The sequence below is a fragment of the Phaseolus vulgaris genome, chromosome 9 (assembly GCF_051622355.1).
Source record: "Phaseolus vulgaris cultivar YP4 chromosome 9, ASM5162235v1, whole genome shotgun sequence".
In the NCBI taxonomy this organism is placed as follows: domain Eukaryota; kingdom Viridiplantae; phylum Streptophyta; class Magnoliopsida; order Fabales; family Fabaceae; genus Phaseolus; species Phaseolus vulgaris.
In genome coordinates, this window is record NC_143506.1 from 14,891,591 (window position 1) to 14,910,827 (window position 19,237).

The following is a 19,237-nucleotide window of genomic DNA, read 5'->3' on the forward strand; positions in this document are numbered from 1 at the left end:
CTTTTTTCCTTTTAAACATTACATGTGAAAAAGATATTTTAATAAATTTTAAATTTAATTCAATTTTATAAAATCAGTTAATAAAGTAAATTTTAACAAACTTTTGTTATGATATATTTTAAATAAATTTAATATTATATTAAAAAACGATTTTAAATTTAGTTTAATTTTATAAAATTAATTCATAAAAAAAAATATATTGTTTATATATTATTAAATGTTAGTTTTAGTGATTCGACATAGATTGAGACCCTCATCTACTTCTTCTAAAACAATAGATTGAGATCCTCAGCTACTTCTCCTAAACAGAATTATCAATTTTTAACTTTAATTTATACTCATTATTTCCTTATATATTAATATAAAATGTTAAAACTATTGAAGATAAGGATAAATGTATTGAAAAGTTTACTATCTAATCCTCTCATGTAAAAGGTAAAAGGATGAATCGTAAATGGCCAGCACTGCTAAAGGTGGCTGTACATATCCAATATCCAAAATCCTTTGCCCATTACCTTACCCATACCACGTGGATCCACATCCTCTTTCATCCTTTAGTGGAAATTAATTATTCATAAATATCTGGTAAAGTGGAAAAACACATCAAGCTAAATCCCATACTTCAATTTTATCTTTGATTTCAAAAATGAAGGCTCAAGCAAGTTTCATTTATGTAATGAGTCTATATAAAAACCCAATTTTAATTTAATTAAAAAATAAATAAAACTTAAATTTAACTCGTTTGCCTCATTATTATTTGATTAATTAATTGAAATTTAAATTACCTCTTAACTTTATCAATTTACTTTTTGTTTAATACATTTCGATATAAATGATAATCTGTATATAAAATATGCAGTATGTAGACTTCAAACGTTCTATTATTGCATTTATATTGGCCAATAAATAAAAACTCAATTTATAATTTTTAAAAACAGAATTTGAATTTAATTATAATACAGAACTATTGAAACTACTTCTAGGTCGATCCGTACATTCTTCCTTCCTCTTCTCCAAACGAACTCCTTACTTCCCTTTTGTTAAGTATAATTTGAATTGATGTTGAGAAATACTTGAATATGAGAATTTAATGAAGTTAATTATCATAGAAATTGTTCCTTAGATAATCTGGTAGGCGTTTCGTGGTAGGAGTATGGTAAGGTGTTTTGCTCTTTATGTATAAGGGTTGAACCACTCCTGAAGTGGTTCCCATTTATTTATTTTTTATTGCCGATAAAAAAAATTATGGTAGAAATTGGATAAGAGATTAAGTAATTAAATTATGATGGATGTTGACTTATTTGTGAGGAGTTATGAACTTTCTGGTCGTTGAAGATGAAGATGAGATTATTGTTTTTAATGAAATGTTATGTGTTGAATTACTATATTTTGATTAAAGGATAAAGTGTTTTTTTATAATTTAGAGTTATTGTTGATCAATTGCATGTTTGAAATAGTTGGATTCTGATGTTGTAAAACCTAAATTCTAAAATTAATTTGAAATTAAATGAATATAAGGAATGATTGCATCTAAACATTGTTTGAGTTATAATTAAGTTATGTGATCTACTTTGAGTTTGAGATAATCATGTTGAACTAAATCAAGGTTATACAAGTTTGGAAACATTGATGTAGTATTAAATATTGTTTTAAAGTTGGTTGTAATTATAATGTTTTTTCTACATATTTTTGTGACTTGAAACATTTCTCACCCAAACAAAAATGAGAGCAAGATAAATCTCTCTCTTTTAGATGATTCTCACTCTAGTTAAAAATTATGAGAACAATTGATTTTTTTTTTTGTTAATGTTCGCTCGAGCAAGATTTCGTTGCTCAAGTGAAATTGTGTTGCTCAAACAACTTTTATATGATGAAATTAATATATTTTTAAATTGATAAATTTTATGTATATAAACAAAAATAGGTTTGACCACTAATCAAGAGGGAAATGAATTGTTTTTATATATATTTTTACTATTAATAGACTTTATGAAGATTGATTCTTCAATAAATTGATATGAGAGTAGGTTGCTTTGCAATTATAAAGAAACGTTAGAGATAAAATAAGAAGATAAAAAGATTGCACAATACATTTTAGACTGGTTTGAATCTCCCCAATTCTACACTTATTATTGATCAGTTAACTTTGCAATAATTGTCTCCCCTATTTATAAATGTTTATATTATAACCACAATACACTTGTGAAACACATAAATAAACTCCCAAGTAATGCACATATCAACCTCTTGAAAACCCTTAAGAGATATTATGCCAAGGAAAAATTCAACACCGTGTGATTTTTACTAAGTGTAAAGACACCCAACTTTAGACATGATCATGCATAATCTAAAAGGCGATTGATGTTCAATAAAAAAAATACCATGTAAAATGCAATTGTTTCTTCTGATAGACGAAACAATATTATACAACATTTTCTTTTATATAACATAACACTTACATAATAAGAACATACATTTACAGTATTAGACGTTATGCACAAATAACATTTTATCGTTTGAATGTGTTTGTGTGTTTACTATTTTTGCATACTGGAAATATTCACTGCCTTTGTCTGCCAAAGACATTTGTTAAAGATGAAAATAAAGTCAACGTCAAATTATAATGGTACACTTGGTCAAATAGACAAATGTGTTATGTGGTGAAAAATAAATGAAAATTTTGTACACTAAATTGAAAGTGCGAGTCTCCGATACTCAACTAAAAATAGAGAAGCATTCTGTCAATTGAGATTGCCAAAAGGATTTATACTATAGTAAGGCAGATTACTATACTTCCAAAGTTTTCAATAGGTGTTATAGTCTCCATGTTCAAATTTAATACTGGTTTTCTGACCTCACTCTTTAGTCACTTGATGTGATTTGTGATAAATAATTGTTGACATTATTCATATAATTAAATTAAATGTATTATATGTCACTAAAAACATTAGCTCATCTTTTTGTTTTATATAGATACAACATAGTTCAATATGTATATTATACAATCATATATTACATGCATCCAAACATATACTTTAAAATGAATAATATACCTATAAATTTCATTTATGCATATTTTCTTCATTTTCTCTTGATTGAAAATCATCAAGAGAAAATGATTTGTCTCTCTCTCGTTCTCGTTCAAACAAAAGTCTCTATTTAAGTGAAAACATTATCATTTGAATGTAAACTTGTCACTTAAATGATAAATTCTCATAAAATTTAATTAATTTCTATATCTCTATTTCATTTTCATTTGAACAAAATAAACCAAAAATATAAATTCTTTTTAAAATTTTCAAGCCTTCCAAAACTTATTCTATCAATTCAAACATCTTTAACAAGTTTAAAACCTCTTTTAATTCTACATTATCAATTAAAAACTAATTGTAATTAGTCTAGTTCAAAATGACTACCTAAAACTAAAAAATAACATACCATTATATAATCCAAAAAAGTTATCACATACAAAAATTCTTGATTAATAATACACTTTTTTTTCTAAATACCAATGTATCATATGTTATCATATTCTCAAATTATATCACACAACTAGTTTGCTAGTACATTTAAATCATTTCTAATTCCTCAAAAATATGTTATTCAACAACTCAAAATCTAAGGCAAACTTGGGACAATCTCAACTCATCTTAAATTATTATATTTCAATTTAAGATTCAACTTTATACAAAATTTCAAATCTAATTTATCAGATTCCTTACTTTTATTATTGTTCTCTTTTATAAAATAATCCAAAAATTAAATAAAGTTAGAGAAATAATTTCTCTTATAAAATATGATTCACAAACAAAACATATCATTCCATACCTAACTAATAAATATTAATATATTCAACTTAGATCCACATGCAAACCATAGAAGAAAAAAGAAAATTAAAAATTCGATAAAAAGAAAATTTTATCGAAAACACAATTTATTAGGGTCAACTTATCCTTAAACCCATTTGTCTTCTAAATTGTATATTATAACTGAAGAAAATATAAAAAAATGTTCTATTTTTTTAAAAGAAGATTGAGAGAATATGGAAAAAAATCACGTTTAAAAAATAGTAAGATTTGTAAAATTAATTATATAATAAATATAAAAAATAGATTACACAATAAACCAGTTAAAAAAACTCACTAAAGTCTATTTTCTAAATAGAAGGTAACTTTTCAACTTGTCTTGATCCTATATTAATCCTAGGTCGGATCAACATATAATTTTAATTCACTTTAAAAATTTAAAAAAAATGGAGAATGAAAAAATTAAATAAAAATTAGAAACTAATTTTTGTAATAAAATCATATTTTAAATTATATAATTTTAAAACAAATCTTCACTTTTATATCTAATAAATGACATTTATTTTTGTATTTAAATAAAATAATACTTACTAATTAAAAATAGCATTAATAAAAATTAAATAAAATACATTTTTTAAATACAAAAATTAAAAGAAAAACACTGTATGATTTAACCATAAAAAACTATATTCATCTCTTCTAAGGTTTTCTAAAATAATATTTATATTTTTTAATTTAAAAATAAATATTCACTTTACACTCATTTTCATTATTATTATTATATATAATAAAAAATTAATAAATTTAATCATATATTTCATAAATGTTTATTTTTATATTAAAATAATATGCTGTAAAAAATAAATTTTTAATTTTATAAGAATTTATAATTGAGTGGTAATATATTTTACATTATCATATAATAATTAAATTATTTAGTTTTTATAATTAATTTTTAGTTTAAATTTAAATTTTATAATTTATATTTAAGTTTATGTTAATATATTGTTTTCATATAAAATAAAGAAAAAAAAAGTACTAATTTATTTACACAGATGGGTAATATTTAGTGAAATATAAAATATTAATGTAAAAGCTAAAAGAGATGTCTTTGTTATTTAATTAATTATTTATTTTAAATTATGAAATATATGAGTATCATTTAATAAGTTTTTCCTTTAAAACCTAACTGACAGCATTAATGGCGAGTGTAATAGATCAGTTATGGAGACAGTGAGTGTTGGGTGGGTCTAAATCACCCATCTTAACTTTCAGTCCGTGCAATGATTAGGATTCAAATTTATGTAGAATAGAAAATTTTAAAATTTAAATATTTATGATTTGTGTGTGGGAATTATGGACTGTGAACAAGTTAAGATGCATTGTGTAGTGAACACAAATTATTGAGTTCTATTTTTCATGAACTGAGATGCATTTGAGTTTGGCCATTTATGTTAAGCTGCTGGGCTATGTAAAGTAAAGGCATTGAATTCAGCATCCCATACTTTAAGCGTTTCTTTGTTTCTTTCTATGGATTTCTGGTTCACAAGTAAAAAAAATATGAGAAATATGAGATGCCAGCTATTTGAATCTTGATTTTGTGAAAAAGAGAATGAGAAAATATATAATGGATTTTTTTTTTCTCAATTCATACGAATTACTTAAAAATAAAATGATTTTTTAAATTATTATTAATGTATAGTTTTTATATGATTTTTCACTCTTTTCTTAGTTTCTTATTTTAAAGCAACAACAAGAATAAAGAAAAAACATACTCTCACATTTTCACACCAAATCTCACATATAAAATAAAATAACATTCATTTTAAATCTCTCTCACACTCCATTTTTTGTTTTTCAATTTTGATTCATCCAAAATTACTTTTGTATATATGTTATATTTCTATCATCGTAATAATTGAGTAAAAGAAAAAATGTGAATACAAAAACGTGGTTGCGCTTGGCTTTTCACTAGTAATTATTATGTTTATGAGTTATAATTTATTTAATTATAATTTTTTATGAAATTATTTTTTATTGATAATTACCTTATATTTTTTTTAGTATTTTTTATTTTTTATTCTTACATGGTTTTTAATATTAAAAATAATATTTTTATTTATTTATATAATATTCGATTTATTTTTTAATTTTATAATACAGGTTTAATATTTTTAAAAATTAAGTGGAGTCCCTGTTTTTATTTAATTTGTTAAATACATTTTTTTTAATTATAATTTTTAAATTATACCTATTTACATTTAATACATATTTATTTTTTCTAAAGTAACATTTTACACCTTTAAAAAAATTTAAAAAATTCTCTCACAACCATCACATCACTCACAAACTCCAATAAACTTTCTTCACACATTCATCCTAACATATTCTAATCCAAACATCATAATTTTCTTCACATTTTTCTCTCACATTCTCATATATTCACTCCCTCAAGTCCTCACACATTCTCTTCCTAATCCAAAGACACCCTAAATGCGCACCCATAGAATTGGGAATTTCAATTTTACCCTCTCCAAATAAAATATTATTAGACATTGAATGACTTTGGTTTTTAGTAGTGGTTGGTGGTGATGGTTGGTCATGTTGTGCTATAGTTGATGGTGTAATTTGGGTGAATGTTTCATTTTTATTTTTAGAATGAATAATTTGATGATTTTTTTATTGTAAAATCTAAAATGTTAGTTAAAATTTTGTATTTTGAGATGTACAATTCAAAATATAAAATATGTATTTCGGAATATTCAATATAGAATATAAATTTTGTATTATGGATTGTACATTCTAGAAAACATAATTCTATTTTGGAATGTAAATTATGAAATACAAAATTACATTCTTGATAGTGAACATTATGGCTGTGTACTCAGACATGCTCAATTTTTCTTGTATGATATCCTCTACTACATTGTTTGATTTGTTTATTTAACAAGAATTTAATATTATTTTAATTCAATTTAAAAAAAGTTGACATATTGTAGGTAAAGTGATGATCAATAGCAAATTATGTGAAATTACATATTCAAGTATGACATCAATGTGTCCACAAACAAATAAGGTCAAAATAAAGGATCCTAAAATAGTCGAGCAAATAGGTTTGCTAGATCTACAAATTGTGGGCCTTTTACTTTGAACATGTTGAAGCCATTCATTCTATGCATGACAGTTTTTCTACATGGAAATCAAGCAACGAGAAGGGAAAAAAGATAGTCCACATGAACATGAATCCTTTAATTAGATATGTATGTGATTCTTAGATGAATTTTTGTGTGTTTTGAAGTTCTAAGCTTTGGTATGATTTGATTGTGTGATTTTGGATATTGTAAGATGTGGAATATGAATCTTAATCAAGACATAGTATTTTCAGGAGAGAGAATACTCTGTTAAGATTGTTTAGGATGTGCATTTACCAAGGATTCGTTTAGAAGGAGGTATCATAACTCTAATGATATAATTAAATCATATAGATGAATTTATTCAGGTGGTGAGAGTCGAAGGAGGTTCATATGAATGAGTCAGTTGTTTGAAATATAACTAACATGACTTGTTATATGAGTTAACCATGTCATATTGGGAGATGTGATATTGAGATTATTTATGTGCATAACTATGTGGATTTCACAGTGAGATAGTATGATAGGTGCAAATCTCTAAGTATAAGTCAATGCATGAGTCTTCCAAAAGTATAGTCAAGTGTCTGAGTATGTTGGTCAGTAAAAATCTGACATGAGAGTAATTTGAATGATGAATTATGATAAAATTCTTTTATAGTTATCTTATATGTGATTATCGTGTATTTACACAGGAGCAAACAATGTTGCAGGTGATAGAGTTTCTCAATGAACATTTGGAGGATGAGACGTGTTTATATTGAATTTTTTATTTTTAAACTTTTTTTACATATTAAAATATATATAGAAAAAAAATAGTTTGAAATATAACATAAGATAATTATATATATTTATACGTTAATTATATAAGTTTATATGTTAATTATATATTAAATATTTTTTATTAAATATAGATAAAAATATGGATGTTAAAAAAAGTTCATTTTCATGAATACTATTAACAGGAGGGACTTAATTTATTAACAATTAGAAATATTTAAATTTATGTAAAACTTAAAATTTAAATAAGTCATTCTTTATTTTTTTTTCATGTGGAAAGAAAATGTAAAAAAAAAAATCAAACAAAATTAAATGATAAAAACTAATTAAAAATATACAAATTTTATGTATTCAATAGAATAATTTTTTTTAAATAATTGAAAATATTCAAAGATAGTATTTTGTAATTAAAACTTATTTTTATTATTGTATAGTTTAACTAATATTTATTAGATTTTTATTATTGCTTTTGATAAATATTACAGGAAATAGTTTATTTGTTTTGGTTAGAGGAAGGGGCACAAACCCTATCATTATGGTAATATTAACTTTTTTTTAGTAAAGAATAAATTGAATTGAAGAACACTATAAAAAAAATAAAGTAACTTCTACAACACCTAACCTTAAAATTTCAGAATCACAGAACATTTACAACATATAGGTATTAAAGAAGGTAAACTCAAAAACTAAATCCAAAAACTAGTTGTTACTGGACCAACAAAGTTGTTGTTGGACCGGCATTAAATTGGCAGCTTTCCGAAAACTAGAAAAAGTCCTCTGCTGCATCTGCCCTCAAAATAAACACCTAAGCTGCTCTTTTACAGTATATGACGAAGGTTGGCCCAATACTATCTTGTCGTGTTCCATGTTCTGCTGCTTCATTCATTCTCGCAAAACACTTCACCGCTACATCATAACCTGCACTACAACACCTTCCACACCTCTCAACCAGCTCAAAGGTAACTTAACATAACACTACATTTTAATATCAAGATAATATATAAGACAAATTTTAAGCTCCATACCACCAAAAGACAAATAGTGAATAATCTAGCAAAGGTAATATAAAGTGTGTTGCACATCCCTCTATGAAGACATTTCATTGTATATAAGTGGGTATAAACCTCACCTTATGAGCCAATTTTATAGGGTTGAGTTAGGCTTAAAGTTCACTTTTTAATATGTTCTACCATATTGATTATTTTGTTGCTATATGAATTCAAGGGGAGAGAATGAGAACTCAACTTTTCATATTTTATGTTTTATCCATGTCTATATATGACTGGACTTGTATCATGGTAAAAATTTCCTCCGCATTTATCTTTGTTTGAGTAAAATAATCTTATTTCTATGCTTCGAGATGCACCAAATGACAGAAATCCAAAAACTTTTCCACAAACTATTACCCTTTTTATTAAAGCAAATGCATGAAAACTATTCAAAATGATTATCCAACACTTTGTGATTCTAAACTGATCTCAAGCCAACTATGACACATATTCCAAACTGTGAATGATACCTTACATAAAATAAGAATGTGTGATGTTGACTCCTCTTCCCTCCCACAAAGGGTGCATATTGTATCCCTCAATATAACACCCCTTTTATACAGGTTGTGCTAAGTTGCTATCTTGTTCGATAAAGCCCTCCACACATAAAATATTAAAATTGAGTTGAGGGCATAACCTTTAGATTCCAAAGATATGCAAACGACGAGATACACCCTCCAGTTCAATGATTTGCTAACTTTGTATAAGCAGATTTTACCGAGAATCTATAATAAGGGGTTGTTCCAAAGCCAAAGATCCTCCTTATCTGGATGTAGTAAAACCTATAATAAGATTGCCATAAAATCTTCTACCATAGGTTTTTCCCACTCAAACCACTTCCTTCTCCAGCAGAAAACCCACTCCCAACCTCCTCTAGTCCATCTTCCGAACCTACCAACAGGTCCATCTTTAAACATAAAATTATTATAGTTTCTGGAGTAACTCACTTTGAGTTGAGGGTAAGCTAGCCACTCGTCTTCCCAAAATTTGAACTTTGAACCAGATCCAACTTGCAAAATCACATTTCGAACCATCTACTTCCTTGATCTGAGAGGCTTGCTTTGAATAAATCATACCACCATCTGGATTTATACTTATTTCGATCTAGTGTAGTTAAATTTACCTTACTCCAAGAATCGTACTTTGATTATAGGACATCTTTCCATAGGGCAGTCTCAGGGGATTCCAATCTCCATAACCACTTTTCCAAGAGTGCCTTGTTAAATATATCAATGCGTATGATACCAAGACCGTCCTCCTCTTTCGGTTTACAAATTCTCCCAACTAGACCATGCAATTTTCCTTCCTTCCACACCCTGTCCCCACATAAACTTTCTTTGTAATTTTGTGATTTTCTTACAAACACCTATTGGGGCTTTAAAAAATGATAGGAAGAACAAAGGTATGAAATTAATGGCAAATTTTATAAGACACGCTCTTCCCGCGAATGATAGGTTTCTCCCTTTCTACACCGAAAGTTTCTTTCTGATCTTTAATAGTACATGCTTTCAAAAGGAACACCTAGATGGATTACCTCCAACAGGAAGACCAAAGTAGGTAAATGTAAATCCATTAGGTTACAATGGAGTATTTCAGAGTACATATTAACTACGTTCCTATCAACTCCTATTACACCTATTTTGCTCTTGTAAAAATTTACTCTAAGACAAAATCCTAATTGGAAACATCTTAGTATAGTTTTAATACTCATAATATTTTACACACTAGATTTGTAGACAAAAAGAGTTTCATCAACAAAATAGAATAAATTCACATCTACATTCTTGTTTTCAACTTTTATTCCTGAAATCATATCCCTTCTTATCGTTTGATTTACCAACCTAAAGACACCTTAAAGAAGCCATCGAGTCTCGCTATCTAAAATTTGAATTTTTATTATTATTAGCAATTTAATACTTTTGTATTTTCTTTAATGCATCATTTATTTCATTTTGTTTCTTAATGAACAATAAAAGAATCCCCCACTAAAACCTATTCCATAATAAATTGTTCTCTTTGGACCATTCCACATCTCTCTCCATTCTTTCATCTTCAACCTCTCACTCCTTTCACTATATCTTCTCTCTCAGAATATCATGGTCTTTGATATCTTTAACCCAGGCTTCGACTTGCTCTTGGTCCAAGATCAGTCACAAGAAACACTGCACCATTTACTACTTTTATTAATATTTTTTAATTAATTTATTAAAAATGTTATAATATATAAATTTTAATATTATAGTAACATTTTTAAATGTTACTATAAATAATATAAACTTAATATTGTAATATAATATAGATAAATATTACTATACCAAGCTAATAAATAGTATATATATATTTTTAAAATATCACTAAAAATATTTTTCTTTTAATTAAATAAATAAATGAATTATAATTATTCTATATTTTTCAAAATTATTATTCTACTACATATAATTTAATTATTTGTCTACTTGTCTATATTTAAAAATAAAAATATTTAATTATTATATTCACTAAATTAATACTACTAGAAAAACAAATATTTTCTGTTAATTTTTTTGAGAAAAAATTTATTTAAAAAATACTTATAGATTTTTCTATAAAGTACAATTTGCAAGAAAATGTATTTTAATAAATTTGACAAGAAATCTGTAATCTATTTATTTGTATTTTTTTTTATATTTTTTGCAAAAAAAAAAATGAAACATTGATTATTTTGTTAAAGTAGTTATAAGAATTTTATTAATTATTTTATATTTATATGTTTAGACATGTAAAACTTTTTTAAAAATTCTTAATCTCAAATATTTATTTAATCATAACTAATTAAATTTATTTATTTATTTTATATAAATATTTCTATTAAAATTTATCATAAACTATAAATATTATCATATTTTTTATTTGATAACTTTATATCATATTAAAATAAATATGATATATAAAACTTTCAGACTATTTTTCGTAGTGTTCGTGGGTTTCAGCACAGTGTTAGCCAGTGGTCGGTGTCGGTGTCGAACGCGGTGCTCGCGGACGGTACAAGTCTTTCCGGAGCGGTTGGGAACAACACTGTGGGTTTTTATGTTTTTGCTTTGATTATTTTTTTCTATTTCCTGATTCGTTACTTGATTTGGCACGAATTGATTGCGAATTTCTTGATTGGTTGCACGAGTGAGCGCAAGCAGAATTTGTTTGATTTTGTTTTGTTTCAATTGTTCTTTGATTTTGATGTGGAATCCGATTCGGAATTCATCCTTTGAGCTGATTCCTTGAAACTCTGCAATTCAAATTACTGGTGATTTGACTTGGAATACGTGTTAATTCGTTGGTGCATTCCACTCGGAATTGTTGAAGTTCTGTCTAATTGGTGAATGGGAAGCAGTTGACTGCAGTGTTGGCGATCGAATGGCGGCACTATTCTGGTCATGACGTATTCATTGAATTGATTGAAACATTTCATGGAGCACTTGGTAAGCATTGTTTTCAGTTTATTATGAATAGTGTGTAGAAATGGTTAAATAGTCAAAATATTAACACTGCAGAATTTTGGAAACTATTTAATAAATGGTACGGGTGAATTTTAACCTTATTCCACTTTCAATTCAAGAAATCACTAAAGAGCGTGCGAGTTGAGTCTATGAGCATCTCATCCTATCTACCATCTTTACAAATGGCTAACTTTTCCTACGTAAACCAGTTTTATTAATAGAAGAACATAAAATTGCAAATTCATTGGATCGGAAGGGACATTTGTGAAGGGTTAGCAGAGAATTTTGTTGTGAAGTAGAGAGCCGAATCACCTAACTCAGAATCCTGGTTAAGTTCCATGGAAGAAGAGCATCAATATTCTGAAAGTAGTGAAGAACTACAGACCCAGAAACCGGATGGAGAAGATCAACAGTTGCAGCATCAATACAAACTACCTGGAGCTGAAGAGAAATTAGTATTGCAATTTATGGATTCAATGCATAACTACCTATCTCTCTTTGATACAGTGTCCTCCACACTTCGACAGGTAAAAGCGAAACCCATTCATTACAAGAAATTGGTAGCATCTTTTTTATAGGTATAATTTTATGGTTTACCAATTGCTTGAATTTAATTTTCGGACCTGTCATTCTGATAGAGAAAATGTTACCAATAGAAGGTGAGGTATAATACTGGTTGGATTACTTTATCAACTATTTTTTTATGATCAAATGGAGAGGTTGTGAAGTTTTTTTGAATCAGCTAGTAACTCTAGTTGAACCCTTAATTTGGCAACTAAAAGTTTCCTTAGATATAGTATTTGTCCTTTCCTTTTGGTAACCATTTATAATATATTAACAGGGATGGTTTGACTTAGCAAGTGGTAGATATTCCATGGGTGCTGCTCGCATTAATAGTTCTTTATTGGACCTGAAATTCCATTCAGCTGCTACAACATTGAAGATAACCAACTATGATGGTAAACATTTTTTACTAAAGGAAATGGTTGCGAGTTGAGACTGCTTGATTCTGGTTGTGTCATTTTCTCACCCTAGTGTGCTAGCATGCTTTCACTTTCATTTTTATGAAGCCTTTCTGTAACATGTTCTTTTTATCAATTTAGATGGAACCTCTGTTTTAATATATGAACACGCTTGTCTCAACAGGTATACAACCATGCTTCATGTTGAGTAAATGGGTATCCTCTGAAGAAAAGAGTGGTCATGAGTTAGAAGATGAGAATGTGCAGCCACAAGATAGTAGTAGTGTGAAATCTTCCGGTATGTTTTCCCTCTCCCTATGCATCAAATAATGGTTCTTGTAGTTCATTTGTTATTTGATTCTGCTGCTTAATGCTTTAGTAGCTGTTAGCGTTTCTCATTTTGTTACATATTTGGTTGTACAAACTGCTGAGGTGATCATGGCTAAGAATTTATCAGGACGTGCAGATAATGCTGACGTAAGTATTATACAAATGTTAAACTTCCTCTCATTAACATATATTAAGCATTACAAGTAGAATTGAATTTGATCTCTAATGTAATTGCTATCACGAAATATGGTGAATAAATCATAGAATTTTCTTAGCAAAAGTTCCTAAATTGTCAATTGAGCTACTGTACAAATCTTGATAGTGTCTTTTTATAGATTCAAAAGGAGCGATCCAAGTCCTTATCAGTTTTTGGAGTTCTAATTTCCCCCAAGCTTCGAGCCTCCCAGCTGTCATTTGAGAGAGGTGAATAACAGGACTAAGGATCTTAATTCCCCTCACTTTCTTTGCAAATGTGATTTTAGTCATCTGTCTATATATTGTACTTGTCATGCAGGATATATCACATTCTGTAAATTGAAATTTTTGCAGCACTAGAGACACTAGTAGAAATAGCTAATATGCAATCCTCATTGTTATATTCTTTTCACCAACTTCAGAAGGTGGAAGATACCAAAGAATGAAAGTATCATACCAGCTCCTTCTGGTACAGTTTTAACCTTATTTGCTTCTGTTTCTCTTTTACTCCGTCTGGTATTGAGGATTTTTTTTTTTTCCTTTCAATTGCATATCAAGACTATAGTGTTTTATTTGTTAGACAAGTCAGATATCATTGTAGTAATGTAAATAATGAACAAAGATGAAAACAAATATGCAATATATTTGGGCAAAATTATACTTTAATTCCCCAAGGCTTATGATAATCAAATTTAAAGTTCACTATTTTTTCATTTGATATGAGATCCTATTGTTTAAAGTTAAACAAAATTAGTGTTTTCTATAGGAACTGGATGTGCCAGTTTTATAACACTAGGTGTGTTTTTTTGAAATGTAATTTTTTTTATAGGTATATATAAAAAAAAAAATCACAAAAATTGTTAACATCTTCAGTTTCAAACAGATATTAGCATGAAATAAGAAATTAATGCGGTTTGGTCAAACTGACATTATCATAAGGGGGTAACTTTATTTTCCTATACAAGATTCTCTTAATTGGGGGCCAAAAGCTTTTTACTTTTCCCTCCACTTAAAGGGTGGGGGAGGAGAGAGAGAGAGTGTGAACAAGAGAAATCGGTTTAGAATAGGTTATTGATTTACCCCTTCTTCCATGGATGTACTGTTCAAGAGGAAGGATGTGAGTGGATATCTATGATTTGGATCAAGGGATGTGCAGAAAAGTGAAAAAGAGGATATACATGTGAACAGTAAATATCTTCCCCCTCAAAATGAAGAGATGTAGAGGGAAAACTATGTCAGCGTCCCTTATTTCCAAATTTACAATGCTTCATTTGAATGTATTAGTATTTTAAAAAAATTATTGTACAATGTTTAAAATATATATATATATATATATATATATATATATATATATATAATATTTAAAATGAAGAAACAAATCATAATAAAATTTAAGGAAATTTTAAGTTTGTTTATTATTTTATAAAATATTATAAATCAGTGTAAAAAAAATATAGTTAAATAAAATATTTCATTTATATATTAGTTATTAGAGTATATCAGGTAATATCTATTTTTCAAGTTCTAATCAGATATTTTATTAAATGTGATTAGATTTAATTAAAATTAAAAATATTACCTGGGTTGATCATGGCCATCACCAAAAAGTTATACTAAACATTTTTCATTTATTTTATACTAAATATTTAATTTATTTAATACAAAAAATCTCTAAAAACAATCCATCATTTAAAATAATTTTATTCTAACTTAAATTATTCATTAGAAACTGAAAATATAATTAATATATTTCACGTATTTTTACATAATTTATTAATAAAAATTACACTTTATTATAAATATTAGTTATTAAATAAATTTAACTAACACAACTATTTAATAAAACAAAATAATAATAATAATTAATTATTAAACTATATCGAATTATACTACTAATACGTTTTTATTCTTATTTTTTATTATAATTTTTTATGGAATTTTTTTCTATGGTTAATTAAGTTATATTTTTGTTACCGTTGATTTTTTAAATTGTTTTATTGTGAGGTTTTTTAATATTAAAAAATAGTAATTTTTTATTTATATAAGATATGATTTATTTTTTAATTTTATTGTATATGTTTAATATTTAAAAAAATTATTTGAAATTCTGTTTTTTTTTATGTTTATATTAATATATTTATATATATAGTTATTATGTTTATGAGTTATAATTTATTTTATTATAATTTTTTTATGAATTTTTTTTCTATTGTTAATTACGTTATATTTTTGTTGTAGTATTTTTTATTTTTCATTTTCAAAGAGTTTTTAATATTAAAAAATAATATCTTTTTATTTATATAGGATTTGATTTATTTTTCAATTTTATTATTTGAAGTTCTATTTTTATTTAATTTGTTGAATACATATTTTTTTTAATTATAATTTTTATATTATACATATTTATATTTAATATATATTTTTAATTATAATTTTTAAATCTACGAAATGTGAAAGTTTTTATTTTTAAACAAAAAACAACTCATTTTATTATTAATTTTTTTAATAGACAAGGGTTAATTTGTAAAGTAACATTTCACATTTTTAAAAAAAAATTAAAATTCTCTCATAACCATTACATAACTCACAAACTCTCATAAACTTTCTTCACACATTCACCCTAATATATCATGATCGAAACACTCTCATTTTCTTCACACTTTCCTCACACATCCACTCCATCAAATCCTCACACATTCCCTTCCTGATCCAAACATAGCCTTAGTAAGAATTTAGCGGAACACGTGAAGATGATTTTTTTTCCCACTTTATTAATTTCTTACACACCCTGCTGCTGGAATGCATCACTTGTGGACAATCTGATTTCAGTATTGGGAATCCAGCATTTGCTGATTATTAGATAATTTACTAGTTGTTAGATAAAATAAATTTGATGAAGAAAATAATTTTAATTTAAAAAGTAAAAATTATTTTCCTAAGATGGTGAAAACATTTAAGTCCATTTTAATCAATAATACCATTAACAGGAGGGACGTCACTGATGTGTTTTATATATTCTGCATAATTTACTGCAGGTTTACATCAGAACCAAGATTGAGAACTGTGCCTGGTATCACATGCCAATGATTGAAAACTGAAACACTACCAACCTTAGTTGAAAGCCAAATCTTTTCGACATAATTTTTTTTCTTCATTTCACGTTCCAATATTTATGACAAGTTATTTGTATCTCCTTTTTACTCAATAAATAGTGGGGTAATAGATCCATAGAGAAAGAACCAGATGCTTGGTGATTAACGACAATAGTGCGCAAAGAGTACCGAAATGATTACGTAGATTGCAATCAAAACCAAAACTGTATTCATAGTGCAGACAAAAGTGGTGGCTTTGTTGACATGGACGATTGGTGAAGAAGAAAAGTAAAAAAAAGAAAAAAGAGAAGCATGTGGAAAAGCCTAACTATAAGCACAAACCCCATTTCTCAGTGGTTGATGGGCCTTAGAGCCCGGAACATATCTCAAACCTTATCTCCAACATCCCATCTTCCTTGCAAAAATCAAAATTATAAAACATCCTTCAAGTTTGTTGGCATAGTTACTAAGCACATTTTAGCTACTGTCCATCTTAATATTTAATGTCTTTTTCACATTTTTATCCAAATATATGTTTCAGTGATTTAAAAAGGAGTTTGCAAAGTTTCGGTCTTAATTCTTAATATTTTGACCTTAAGTATATAAAATAGAATACGCTTTGTGTAATATCTGAGGTATATTGTCACATTTACAATTTTCATTAATTTCTACTAAAAAAAACTTTTTAAATTTTCGACTTAAAAAATTTAATATTTAATTATGTATATCATGTAAAATTGAATCACATGAATGAATTTTCATTACTTTATTGCCAACTTCTACGCACCATAACCATCATCAATTCATCATCATAATACTACTTTAGAATCAAATACCCAATCATGCCAAATTATTGGTTGGTCCACCTACTCTATCCTTGGCACCATGTCAACGTGGCACCGTTGATTCATTTGCATCTGTGAAAACAAAAAGGAATCAGTGTGTACGTGCCACTTACTTTGTTCACCAATTTGCTAGCAAACTGCTAAGGAACAAGATGATGAGAAAATCAACATTTATTGGAGAACCAGAATCAGTGCTATGCTTAGGACATCTATCCTTCATTTTGAAGCTATCCATGTTTCTTTGTTTTCTCTCTCTGGTTCCATCGTTTTGGTGTCTAATCCAGTACATTTGGAGTATGAGACTGTTTTTTTTTTTTGTTTAATCCCAATCATGATTTGGTTTAATTGATGCTTTTGATTCTCTATGGTTAAGTCAATATCTATCTAATCTGACAAGAGCATTGTTGGCTTAGAGACTATTTATACACAATATATGTTTTCATGATAGGAAATACTTAGCCCACTTAATTAGTTACTATTCTTTTTATCTTAAATTATCTTAAAAGTTCATCAAACCTATTTTATAAAATTTTAATATTCATACAGAACAATTAAAGGTGTAGAAAATTCAAATAATTAAGGATAACTCATCATTTCAATTTCTCAATCATGATCCATTGAACTAATTGATTCGTCGGTGATTCATGTCAATCATCACCGTGCAATTATATTTTCTTAACCCTATTGTCTTATTTAAACTAAATATATACATTACTTCTTCTTAAATAACCATTTGAGCTCCGTTTTATTAAGCATTAAATATACGTATTGACCTTTCTGTATGTATTCGTATACTGGCCATAAACCATTTCTTCACATTTACGAATTATAATTTATGTTTTATGTTCACCAAGCAGTGCAGGATAGGTTTGATGGCCTAGTCTTGCTGGTTTTTTACTTCAAATTCTCATTCACACCACAATTACGAAACACAATACTCTTAACACCCCTTCACGCCTCTTTTCTATAATTTTATAGTTTTTCAGCTTGTGGCATTGAGATTTACCAAATAAATAATGATTAGGTGTGAAATTCTAAGGGTTTAAAAATTTCATCATTAGGTTGTCATTTTCTAACCCCATAGAACTGAAAACAAATCACTAATCCAAAGTTGACTTTAATCTCACTCACAAGCAACTTAACCTTGTTAGGAAATCCATGTAAAAAAGCAAATTTGGTAACAAATGCATAAATTTAAAAAATTGGTATTTATTTTTCATAATAGAGTTAAAATAGTACACCCCTAAATAATGAAATCATGATGATGGTTTCAACTATTGGATTCAAAGATTAAAAATGAGAAAAAAAAAATGCTTGAGAAACATGTTTGCTAGTGGATGTTGCTTTCATTTTTCACTTGTCATTTCTTGCTACCTTGATGGGTGCGTAGCTACCTTTCAAGTCTAACCACAACTCTGTCTTTTTTTCTTCACAGGCAATCCTTTTTTTTTTAATTATAAAAACAATTATTTTAACTTGTTGAACAAAAGTTTATTAAAAGTAAAATCTGGAAACATCAAATTAGTTTAAATATTAAAAATGTCATAATATTTAAATTTAAATTGTGTCTCAATCCT

General features: G+C 26.9%; 1 protein-coding gene across 16 annotated transcripts; it reads left to right on the forward strand.

The window, feature by feature from the left end:
• Positions 1-11,684: 11,684 nt before the first annotated feature.
• Positions 11,685-16,962, forward strand: LOC137821565 (uncharacterized). Of its 16 annotated transcripts, none has more exons than XM_090295861.1 (9): positions 11,685-11,819; positions 12,131-12,218; positions 12,446-12,763; positions 13,078-13,195; positions 13,383-13,496; positions 13,656-13,675; positions 13,864-13,951; positions 14,078-14,192; positions 16,759-16,962. In XM_090295861.1, exons 3-8 carry the CDS (start codon positions 12,575-12,577, stop codon positions 14,167-14,169), a joined length of 621 nt encoding a protein of 206 aa, XP_090151987.1. In that variant the 5' UTR covers positions 11,685-11,819; positions 12,131-12,218; positions 12,446-12,574; the 3' UTR covers positions 14,170-14,192; positions 16,759-16,962. The 16 variants fall into 16 exon arrangements, 12 of the variants coding, with proteins under 12 accessions (XP_090151987.1, XP_068482316.1, XP_068482323.1 ...); XM_068626214.2 differs by having other exon boundaries at positions 11,706-11,819; positions 12,103-12,218; XR_011082832.2 differs by lacking the exon at positions 13,656-13,675.
• The last annotated feature ends 2,275 nt before the right edge of the window (positions 16,963-19,237 follow it).